Source organism: Rattus rattus, chromosome 1, assembly GCF_011064425.1.
Source record: "Rattus rattus isolate New Zealand chromosome 1, Rrattus_CSIRO_v1, whole genome shotgun sequence".
NCBI classification, from domain to species: Eukaryota; Metazoa; Chordata; class Mammalia; order Rodentia; family Muridae; genus Rattus; species Rattus rattus.
The window spans coordinates 17,919,825-17,932,024 of NC_046154.1; the positions used below are offsets into that span (position 1 = coordinate 17,919,825).

Below are 12,200 nucleotides of genomic sequence, written 5' to 3' on the forward strand. Positions count from 1 at the left end.
GCAAGCAAAGCACCCAAACAAGTAGGCTGCATTTAGTTAGTGGCGCATGTCATCAGTCAGCAGGGGTCATTCTATTTGCTGTTGTCACCTGCCTGCCACCCACAGACACCTAGGGGCACAGGTGTTAATAAGGATTAATAATAAGAGAAGTGTTAAGCAAAGGTAGATTCACCCAACTAAAGCTAAGGGACAGGTGAAGGACTTCAGGACTCCTTGGAGCCTTTACTGTGCTTCTGTGAGAGGAAACTACCAGCATTCCCCACGTATTAGCTATGGAACCCTCTTTTAGTATATGTGCTGCCGAAGCGAGCACTGGAACCCTCTTTTAAAGAATGGTCATTGCAAGTTCACAAATAGTCTGTGTGTGAGACACTTTGGGGGAACATTGGTCTCCCTCCTCTCAGTGTACAGTACCTAGCACCCCTGTGTACATCTCCTGAGATTACCATCACAGCCTGTGGTGTCCTCTTCTAGGGAGATATGTGGAAACTTGACCGATGTAGATGGGCCAAGTCTGTTAAGAACGAGATGTAAGACTTAATTCCGAGTGGCTGGCTTACAATTGATTTGGTTATCGCCATCATTTCTGGTTGTGTTTAATTTAGATAAACACTAAAGAGCTGGTCCTGCCTGGGATGCTGCTGGTGATGTTGATTGCCAGCGTAAAGGGAAGCAAGGAGAGAGAGAGAGAGAGAGAGAGAGAGAGAGAGAGAGAGAGAGAGAGCAGGGAAGCCCATACCTGTGCCACCACCACCACCCCGCCTTACCCAATCTTCATGATTCTTCCTGTATCTCTGCAGCTCAGTTTCCTTATCTGTAAGTCGTGCATACACAAAGTTGTTATGGAGGACTTTCATGATGATTAGACCGGATAAAATAAATGGACACCATGGACTCATAAGAGTTTTCCACCTGGCATGAGTGTGCATTTGCGCACGAGCCCCTGTGCATGCGTGTGGGTCCCTGTGAGGGAGGCTCTTTGCAGATAGCCAAGGAGAGCATGCCAAAGCTCTAGCCTTGAAGTAGACCCTGCATTTGAACCTGAGTCCGTTGCTAGCTGTGTCCTGGAAAAGTTGCTTTACCTCTCTGTTCTTCGGTTTTCTCATCTTCAAAACAGGAGTCATGGCGCACACACTGGCGCATCACTGTTTCACAAGCCTCTGACAGCGCCCGGCACAGAGGCAGATCTCCATATTCTCTACTCCACCAAGTAGTTGTCCCCCCAAACCTACAAAGCCCACCCTTTGGAAACAAGGCTGTGAGGGCCAGTGGTACCCTCTCCCTGGAGAAGGAAACTTAAAGCCCCATCGTGACTTCTGGGGGAGGGGGACATCCCTGGAGCGGGGTGGAGAAGGTTGCTTTGTGCATTAGCACCATCTGTCGAGAGAGCCCGTCTCAGCACCAAGGACAGAGGACTAGGCCCGGCTTGCTGTGGGCAGGCAGATAGCTGCACCTTGGCTGCCTAGAGGGTTCCTACTGGACCAGAGTCCAAGACAGAGGCGTGACCCACTGTGCCTCAAGAGTCTGAGTGCCAGGACAGCAAACTGCGAGCACCGCCTCTGGCAGGCAGCAGCTCCATTAGTAGACATAAACTAAATTAAAAGCTAGTGGCTGCCCTGGGTGACTTTTCCTTCGCCTAAGTTACCCGGAGTCTCCTGTTAACTGACTGTGCCTCAGAGTCGCCTTTCTATGCAGCAGAAGAAAGGGCTCCAGAGCTGTGGTTTATGGCGCCGAAGGGGCGGGGCTTTTGGCCGAGCTGGGAGGCGGGCTGTTGCTATTACATTACCATATGGTAATAGGCATGCATTGGCAGCCTAGCCCCTTCAAGGAAAACCGACTCTGCACCTGAGAGGGCTCTTTGGTGAGCCTGGCTGGTCTTCACAATCCTGGATCCCTGAGAAGGTTCATGGCTACAGCTGGCCTCTGAGCACCCACCGAAGACCAGCTTGGTCTCAGAGCTGATTAACAAAGTGATCTAATCTCATTCAGCCTTTCATTCATTCTTCGGCCCATCCAATACTCAGTGAAGACCTACTATGTGCTATGGGGGCGACCAGTACTTTTTACACAGGGTAATGTTCGAGGATAGCGTAGATAGTGAAGGTGGGTCCGTTGAGGTATAAAAACTCCAGGCCCAAGATTCTCAGCCGTGAAAACAAACTTCCTTGATTTCGAACTTCTTTTCTCTTTTCCACTCTCTCCACTGACACCATTCCTAGAAGGCTCCACAGAGGCAACACCCTAGCCCTCTTTCCCAGCTGGTTAAGGTGAGGCTGTTGGGTAGGTAGCGCCACCAACGCAGGCAGAGGCAACAGGCGCTACCTGCTCCTTTCAGCTCTTCCCCCAAGGACAGTGCTGGGTGGGTGCGGCCAGGAAGCCACGCCCACTTAGCCTCCACCTGAAGGCAACTGGACTCCAAGAGCACGAAAGGGCACACAGCAATGCATGCATTTCCTGTAAGCCTAGCCCAGTACAAGTGGGGGCATCTGGGCTTGGAGCTCCTCAGTCAGGGAACCTCTCACACAGAGGGCTTAGAATCCTGGATAGCTTTTTCCTGAGCCAGAAGCAGAGGTGGGAGGGAGAGATTGGCAGGAATAGACGGGCAAGGGTTGTGCTCTTCCCGTGACTGGCTTGGGGGGGGTGACCAAAGAAGATTTGGGGGGAAGATGTCCTTAAGCTCACCCTCAGCAGCTTGGGGAAGATGAGACTTGGAGGAGGAGCAAGAGGGAGCGAAGAACAGCCAGGGAAAGGATAAAGGCTCAAGGCTCCAGTGTTCAAGCCAGATCCAGCCCAATCAGGCTAGCAACCAATTAGTCTGATTCAAAAAAAAAAAAAATACCCACGTAGGGACAAACTGTAATCAAACACCTATTTATAAGGGTTTATTACGATCATTATTATTATTTTACTGAGAGGATCATTCTAAAGCCTGTCAGGTGAACGTATTCGCTCAGATCTAAATAAATGCAAATCGCTCTTCCCCTGGAGCTGGGAGGCTGGGCACGCCTGAGCTGCAGCTAGCTGCTTTGAAAGGCCGAGTGCCACCAAGGCTGTAGAGGGTAAGGGAGGGGAGTGGGTCACTCCGTGGGGCATCCTGGCACAAGTCTCTCCCAGCAGCACCTGCCAAGCCATTACTCACTACCCACCCCTCTCACACGGAGTGGAGCGAGTGAGTCTGGCAATGTACCCATTGCCCATCTGAATAAACTGAGCAACAAGGACGCAGCAGCTTAATGAAGCTGGGTGAGCTGGGACTTCTTGGGAGAGTGTAGCATCAGACCTGGGTCCTGGTTTGGGGCTCAGATTCACTCACTGGTTCTGTTGTTCATTCTGGACCTTGTCGGTCTAACTTCTGGTCCCTTGTGTAGCTCCACCACCACCAGCAGCAGCAGCAGCCCCCCACCCCGACTCCAAGAGCTAGGAGCACCTGCCTCCTCCTCACGTGGGAGATCCCAGAGCCCAGGGTCAATGCTGTGTGTGTGTGTGTGTGTGTGTGTGTGTGTGTATCAAAGCAATGATCTGACACAAGTTTCAACCCCACCCCGATTCTTAGGTGGAGGAGCTGAGGTGTCAGGTCTGATTTAAAAAAAAGGTGACATCTTGGTCTCTGACCGAAGAAAAAGTCCATCCCTCCCTTGCCGGGTCCTGCATGCACGCACAATGCAGCTGTACTGCGCGGGGCGCGGGGTGGAGGGTAGCCTTCATTTATGGAACACTAAAGCCCTGAAGCCCCTAAGGAAGACGTTCATAGGTGTCAAAGCCAGTCCTGAGGACCTACATCCCTCCGGGCAAAACACCTCTCTCCTGGAGGGAGGGAGGGTGCTAGCATTCACGAAGCCGAGGAAAGGGGCGTCCAGGGACACTGCCAGGTGGAAGGGTGGGGGGTGTGATTCGGGTGGAGCGAAGCTTGGTGTGTGTGTATGAGAGGATGCGGCTCACAAGCAAGCAGTTGTGATGCGATGGAAGGGGGGGGGCAGAGGGTAGAAGCCGAGGGGGAGGGGGCGAGTTCTCCTCTCTGCAATAAATCGGCTTAGCGGACGAGAGCCGAACAGCCCAGAACGGATTAAAGAAAAGTCTGTAGAATACGGCAGCGAGCGCGGTGCGGGGGGCGGGGGGACGGGGGCGGGGCGGCAGGGAAGGAGGGAGAGGAGGGGGCGCGAGAAGAGCGAGCGCGGGGCAGAGCGCGGCGGCGCGGGCAGAGCTTCGGCTCCAAACTCCGCCGCTGCCGCCACGGATCCGACTCCGGCCGCCGTGGCCGCCGAGAGCAGCCGACCAGCCGAGAGCAGCTGCGCTCCCCAGCCAGGTCCTGTGCAGCCCAGAGCAGCCAGTGTGTCTGGTGCAGCCCGGAGCAACCTAGTACAGCTCAGAGTAGCCTGGTGGTGTATCCCGGAGCATCCCGGTACAGCCCAGAGCAGCCCCGGGTAGCCTGGCGGCCCGACCACGGTAGCATGGGGACGTCCCCGCGGCGCCCCTCGCTGCCCGTCACCGCCACGGCCGGCGGCCCGGGTCACAAGCGCTTCTGAGCCCATGGCGAGGGGACCCAACGTCGCCACCGCGATCGCCGCCGCCGCCGCCGCCGCCGCCGCCTCGGCCAGCGCCGTCAGCTCCTGGGCACCATGCGAGCTGCTCCAAGCCTCCGCCGCGCCTCCTGCCTGCTGCTCGCCGCGATCCTGGACCTGGCGCGCGGTGAGTGTGCGGTCGCCTGCGAGCCCGGGGCCGGGGGACGCGCGCGGGGACCGAGAAGGGCGCGAGCCCCGGTGGCTCTGGGAGTCTCAGGCACAGTTCAGGAGGGTTTCCGTGCAGCGAAGCTTGGCAAGAGAAGATAGCTCTTTTGGAGAAAGCCCTCGTGGGTCTGTGCCAGTGTGTGTGTGTGTGTGTGTGTGTGTGTGTGTGTGTGTGTGTGTGTGTGTGTGTGTGTGTGTGTGTGTGTCTTTGTTGGGTGTGTGAGCTGTGAGTGTCCGAGAATCAGGTGTGTGTGGAGAGGGCACGGGTGTACATGTAGATGTGGTTGTGGGGGGGTGTGTGGGGTCTGTATGTGTGAGAGGTAACATCGAGTCCAGATCAGTTACGCGGAAGGGTGAGAGAGAAAGTCTGAGTGTTTGGGGGTGTGAACTCCTTCATGAGGGTAAGTGTGTGAGCGACGCTGCATGTGTGAGCCTGTTAAGGAAGTCTGAGGTGTGGCAGTTCACGCCGATCCCGGTTTGCTTGCTGGTCTCTAGAGGGCTGTGTGACAGTCGGTGACTGTATTTCTGTTATATCTGGGCAGGAGTGTACCTACCTACACGTGGAAGTACGGTACTTCAGGTCCTGTGAGCTTTTGGTCTGGGAGCAGGTGCAGATCAAGGGAACTTGAGTGTCTGGTGGGCAGGGAACTGTGATCACATCTGGGGCTGGAGGGTCCAACAGCATGGCTCGCGTCTGTGTGTGTGTGTCCTGCATAGGCTTGGTCATGGGCAGGCTGGACCACATGGAAGGAAACTGAAGCTCAAAGGGTTGCCCAGAGCCAGCAGTGCGGGGCAGTTCTAGTGTGCCTGGTTGGGGCTGCCTGGGGGAAGGGGCATCCTGCCCACCGCCGCCCTCTGGTGGGCCTTAAATGCTGTGGAAGTCGAACTTGACGCCCCAGTGCTTTCCCGGCAGGGAACTGGGGACAGATGCCAGCCCAGCAGGGCGGAGGCAGGGCCAACAGAGTCATAGGTGGGGATTCCAGACCGCCCGCATTGGCCAGAGGGGGCGGGGGCCTCCTTCTCCAGGTCAAGTCACAACCGACCAAGGGTGTTGAAATGAGAGCAGGGCTACCCTGGGAGGTGGGACAGTGTGAAAAAGTAGACATTGTCTCCATTGGAGCCTTGGCTTCCGTCCCACTTAGGCCGTGGTGGAGGGTCAATTCTTGCCCTGCATGCTGAGGAAAAACCTATATGAGCTCTGAGATTGTCCTCCAAAGGGTGTGCCTCTAAAATAACCCACACTCTTCAACCTCCTGCATCTTTGAAGAGAGCTCGGTCCGCTGATGGGAGAATTTGAGCCTAGGGAGGTGGTCCTTTGGCAATGGGGGAGGGGCTGATGTGACCCAAAAGCATGCCAGGCAGGTACTTTGTCCCTCCTACCCTCTCTGGGTGAAAATACTTTCTGAAGTATATCAAATCTCGCTGTAACTTTGGGGACAAGAGTTCCCCCTTTGAGATGGATGCCTCTAGAGGGAAAGATTCTAAGTGGGAGGATCCGGGTTCCAGCGCCACCGAGAAGTCGCTAGGCTTTGTGGAAATACACTGGAGCCCTCACCTGGACACTGCAGGGAGCAGGATTGGGGGTTGGGGACCGAACGGGAAGCACCCCTTCTCTCAACATGGGATGCGCATGGTGTAAAGAAGCGGGGGAGGGGAGGGGAAGAACCGGGTGGGAAACCCCCGACTGCGTCAGGACCCCACCCTGCGAGCTCGCTCCTGAGCAGCGAGCCCCAGTTTGTGGCTTGGCTGCGGAGAGCTATTCCGGCGCCCTGGAGCCTTGGCTCCGCTTGCTAGCCTCTGCAGGCTGCGGGGAACGCTTGCTCCGGGCTCCGGAGTGAACGCGTGGAACCAGGGCACGTGGGTGGCTTACACGCTGCCTCTCGGCTCCGCAAGCACAGATCTCGCACTCGAAACTTTGTGCTGGGCGCAGGGACCCCGAGGCTCCAAGGCTTCTCTTCTCTACAGAGGTGCGAAATCCTGGGTGGGATCCAGTTTCCCTTTCCAGGCCACCGTGCGAGGTGGAAGCAAGAGAGTCCTCGCGACGCGTGATCAGCGGGCTGGGCCGGATGAGGGCGCCCTTCCTGCAGGCGGCGGCGATGTCCGCGATCCGTGCACCTGGCTTAGCTTTGCGGAGCCAACCAGCCAGGGGGATGCCTGGGAAGAGATGGGAGGGTGGATTCAGGCATCGCACCCAGAAACACACTGGCCTTCCCCGAGAGGGACACACAGTCACTGCGGCGGGAGGGGCACTGCCATGGTGGTGGCATACCAAAAGAGATGTGTACCCTTTGCAACACTCTCGTACCCAACTCCCTACCACCAGACTCTTCCAAGAAAGCCTGTTTCTCTGGTCTCTGACATTTCCTTAGGGACTCCCTGAAGCACTCTGTACCGGGCAGTAGGAAACTGCACGTTTGAACTTGCGCAGTGACCCTAAAGAGACAAAGTGCGCCAGGCTGAGGAGGTAGAGGGAGAGATGAGGTTCTTTGGACTTGCCTGGCTAAGCGCTGGAAAATTCTCCACTGAAAGCTGTGGGCTCTGGGAAGACCTAATTAGAACTAAAGGGTCCAGAGACCTAGCCTGTCAGAGTCCGTGGGGGATCGAGGGGGCGGGGCAGTCCTGCAAGCTCCCATTCTGCAGTTGGGTGGTCTGAGGGCTGACGAGGGCAGACGAGGCTCACGACCATGGGGAGCTGCGGCTCTGCGAGCAGGTAGATGGGCTTCATAGAGTATCTCCTTCTGCTGCTCTTTAAGCCCCGCCGCATGAGGACACTACACTCCTCTGTGCACCTCCTCGGCCCAGTGCTGGGGACTGAAAAGGGCCTGGCTATCTTACCCTTCCACGTTCCCCTGATCCCTTCCCTTTCCAAACCACGCCTCCTCACACCCAAGAACATGCTCCTGGGAGGTCGAACTTACATAATTGGGGGTTTTCAATTAGGGTTGGAGCGACTTTCGGACTTCCGGGACCATTGAACTTTGTGGCTTTCATCTCTACCCCTAAAAACCCAGGGCCTTGAGCAGGGAGCTATGCTGTTGCGCTGCCCTAGAGGTCAGTGCCCAGAGCTGGAATAGTCTTTGTTCAAGGTTGTTGGGTTTTATTTGGGGGGAGGGGTGGCTTCTCCTCCGTAGCTTCCACTGTATCGCTATGTCTTCATTCCCACTGCAAGATGACTTTACAAACCTATTGTTACAGATTAGGAAACAGAGGCTCCGCTCTTAAAGATCAGTCACAGACAGAAGCCGAGCTCCTTCTATCTCCCTCATGGCCTTGCCTGGGGCTCTCTTTCCATTCTTCCCCCTGGCAGCAGACTTCTAGGTGTGCTGGCCAAGGCTGCCGGGGGTCCTCTGAAGGATGTCTCTCGGTCAGGATACCCTGACAGGTACTTACAGCTCCATGGGAGGTGGATCCTTTGCCTCGTGGAGGAAGGAGTGGTGAACACCCTAGCTATGCGATTTTTTTGTTTCACGGTTCCTTTAACAGTTATCCCGCCTCTGAGACATAAAATTAGTCCCGTTTTGCAGAGGAGGAAACTGAGACTCAGGGGAGTTAAGTGACTGCCAAAGTCACCCAGTCAGTAAGGGGAGAGCAGGGGACTAGCCCTGTGTTGTCTGCCTCCCAGCTCCCCGGGAAGACCAAGACCGGCACTCCCCCTCCTTTCCTTAGGCCCAGCCCTGAGGATGGCTGAGGGATCCAGGTCTCAGTATGCACACTTCATCCTTCACCAAACTCAAGGTGAAAGAATTATTCAGTGTGTCGATCTGCACAGATGGGAGAGGGCGTGTCCCCAGTAGATGCTGTCATCATTAAGAAAATCGGTGGGCATCTGCCGGGGGGGGGGCAGGGTATATCTGCAAAGAGAAGGGCCAACAGGCATGACCTCATCCCAATGTGTGTGTGTGTGTGTGTGTGTGTGTGTGTATGTGTGTGTGTGTGTGTACATGTTCCTGAAGGGATCAATGCCTCTCTCATTCTTTTCCCTCCTCTCCCCCTCCTTTTTACTTCCCTTCCCTTCCCTTTCCTCCCCTCCCCTCCCCTCCCCATTCTTAAAACTGCAAGCTGTGAACCTTCTCTATGAGCAGAGCCTTGGAGTCTCTGCCAGGCCTGAAGCAGTCTGCACACAGCTGCACTGCCGTCCTTGGAGACAGATGCAGCCACTTGGAGCATGTGCTAAGGGTGCTGGGCCTTCCATTTCAACCACAGATGGGGACTCGTGTGGTGTCGCCCCTGGGAGGTGCCCATCTTTAGGAATAAGTTCCAGGGAGCAAACAGGGTGTCAGGCCCTACTGTATACTTCCAGTGGATCAGAGGCAAGAGGGAAGCCCTTATCCCCAAGGTCTACTGTCTGGTCAAAGTTCCACAGAAGCCTCTCCTGGATGAAAAGCTAGGAGCATGAGGCAGACACTATGGAGTTCAAGGCGGCAGAGAATCAGCAGGAGCAGGGTCTGGAAGTTCGGGCTTGATCTCAGCCAGGGAAGGAGGCGGGCTTGTCTGCCAGCCTCTCCACACTCCTAGGCATACACATCTTCTCCTGATTTGACTTAGACACATTTCCAAATAGTGAGGGAGCTGAGCCTCCGTGGGTTGCACGACTCCAGTCAGAGCTGCTCTCCAACGCACTCAGGTGTCTCTAGGGGACAGCTGACCTCAGCGACAGGCAGGTGTGGCCCTGTGGTCCTCATGTAAGACCCCAGACATCAAATGTTCTCTGGAACCTGAAGAGTCTGCAAAGTCAAGAAGACAGAGAACTACTCTCTTTGCCAACGAGGCCCTCAGAAACTGCCCTCTGCCGTTCCCAGGGTCTGGTGTTGGTGAGCTCTGCCTCTCAGAGAGAGGGTGAGATGGAGCCAGTTATAGTATTTGATGGCCCAAGGGTTCTGGTGTGTGTGTGGGGGACAGAGAAGCTCCCTATGTCAGCCACAGTCACCGATGAGCACTTCCAGCTCAAGAGAAAGGTGTTGGGTGGGAGCCTCCCCAGTCTCCTTATCAGCCCCCTGGAACTGGAGACCTCTGGAGTCCACATCAACTTCCTGCAAAGATCAGCACTGGACCCTGTCTGTGAAACCGGATTATTCTCCTCCTGGTAACACTGGCAAGACCATGTGTGGCCCACTGGTGGAGGTGGTTGGTCCCATTTCTGTGTTCTGCCTTTCTCTGGAGGCCAAGTCCCACTCAGTACTGTCTGAGACCCACTGTCATCTCTGTTGAGTGGGACAGGGGCCCCGTTTGTTTCCAATCATTACTGCGTCTTACCTTAACATGTATTGGATGCTCAGTGCGGGGCTATTTGGGTCAATAAGTCACCGATAACCTTTCGATACTCGTGTCCTGGCTTGGAGGACCCAGCAGGCAGCTTGTCTCTATGAAAAGTGGCCAAATGAATGAATGATGTCATCCTTGGGCCTAGCTGTCTCCTGGTGTCTCTCCACCACCTCTGGGAGTGTGAGAACGTGTCAGCACACTCACGCTCACACTCGCACACACACACACTGGCTGGTATCTAAGCAGACAGTCAACTGTAGAAGACCGTGGGAAGACCTTGAAGTTTCCTGTTGCCAATGGGCTTCCCTGGGAAAGGGTATTGCCCTTGGTTGGTGATAAGTTTTAGAGATGAGAAGGGAGGGAAAGGGAAAGAGAAGGGAAAGATACCACTGAGCAGATACCACCCACAGTCTGTATTACGCCCTCCTGGAGCCCCTATTTGTGAGATGGGCCCCCATTTTGAAGACTAGGCTATGAGGTTTGGGTAGCTCCTGTGGTTTTACCCAAGGCTACCCTGCAGTGAGAAGGCTGGCTCTACCCCAGGCATCTCTCTACCTGTCTCCCCTTATCCCTGAATTACTAATGTGAAACTGGCTGTGCTGGATATACTGACATCCAGGAACAGTCAATGCTGTAACCAGGGCTCCAGAAGAACCGGCTGGAAAACACTAGGCAGAGAACCACTAGGCCTGCTGGGTCCACCTCCATTCCTTCCCTATGGCCCAGTGCCCAATGGACATGAGCTCCTGTCTCCACCTGAACTGGGCTCAGAGCAGGCCACTGCCTGGCACAGTGTACCTGGGCTTGTCACTGCCTACCTCAGTCTTACCTTCTTCATCTTTTAAAAAGCAAGAGCTGGGGACAGAGGGGTGGCTCGGTTAGAGTATTGGCGTAGCAGGCACAAGGCCAACGTAGTTTGAGGCGGGTGTGAACTATATGAGATCCTGTTCCACATAACTAAATATAAATAAATAAATAAATAAATAAATAAATAAATAAATACATACATACATACATACATACATACATACATACATACATACAGAGCAGGGACTGGGGGAGGGGTGGGATTTTACATGATGCATTCCCCATGCAGTGGCTCCTGGGGAGGTATGGTCTGGAAGTTTCTGACAGGCTGCACGGACTGGCCCACCCTTTATTTATCCCCACTGCAGGCTGATGTTGCATCTAACAGCAGATGTCCTCCATTAGTAACAGCTACCTCAGACCCAAAGGGACCTCCATGGAGGATCCCAAAGGTGAGGACACCCCACATAGTACTGTCTGGCTTGAAAACAGTCAGAGAGAGTAAACCATTCAACACACAACACACAGATGGCCTGGAGATGAGAGAGATGGCCCAGGAAGGCTGTGAGAACAACACAGTCAAATCCATCAGAGCTCTTAGTCAAGGGGTGGCAGGGTCACACCCAGCCTCAAATTGCTAAGAATGTAGCCCAACACAAAATCATAAACTAACTTAAAGTCTTAAGAAAATGTGTGTGTGTGTGTGTGTGTGTGTGTGTGTGTGTGTGTGTGATTGAGATGTTGGACATGCCTGATAGTGCAGAGAAGTCCAAGGAAAATGGAAGAACAAAATCACACCATTGAGCTTGGAAGGGGTAGCCAGTGATTGAGCTGGGCGTTGGACTGTGTGTGGATAGACGGCAGGAGGAGTCTTTGATTAGCCAGGTCCAGGATCTGGTCAGTACTTGGAACCTGGGAGCCAAAGTGAGTTTGGCTCTGTAGCTGGGACTCTCTGGACCCTCCGCTGGGTGATGAATGGCTGTTGAGGCTCCCAGAGATGAGATAGCCTTTAGGAAGGTACACTACCATTCGGGGACTTCCCATGGCTCCGGATGTTCTGACAGGGATCTTCCATGTCTGCACAGCCCAAACCAGAGCCAAGACTAAAGGCTGCCTATGGAGAAACTTCTAGATCTCTAGCAGGTGCCTGACTGGTCAAGTTTTGTCTCCAACATGTGCCCCAATGGTGGCAGTCACTGCTCTCAGCCTTGGTTTCCTCAAAGGCACAAGGGAAGGATGCTGGGATAGGTATGTCAGGTGACAGGAGGAAGCCGTGACAGGTGCAGGACAGGTGTGTGAGATGCAGCTGCTGTATCCATAAGTCCTGCCCAGTGAGTGTGGAGGCAAGGTGACCCAGTGCAGACCCAGGCTGGCACTGTAAAGAACCTACTGGAGCTCTTGGAGCTG

General features: G+C 54.7%; 1 protein-coding gene across 2 annotated transcripts in view; it reads left to right on the forward strand.

The window, feature by feature from the left end:
• Positions 1 to 4,172: 4,172 nt before the first annotated feature.
• Igsf21 (immunoglobin superfamily member 21) overlaps positions 4,173 to 12,200 on the forward strand; it is a 225,524-nt gene continuing 217,496 nt past the window's right edge. Inside the window, exon 1 of one of the 2 annotated variants that reach the window (XM_032895319.1) lies at positions 4,173 to 4,686. In XM_032895319.1, coding sequence (XP_032751210.1) covers positions 4,617 to 4,686 — 70 coding nt within the window. In that variant the 5' untranslated portion in view covers positions 4,173 to 4,616. The remainder of the gene's footprint in view (positions 4,687 to 12,200) is intronic. The other variant, XM_032895328.1, reaches the window with a different exon arrangement.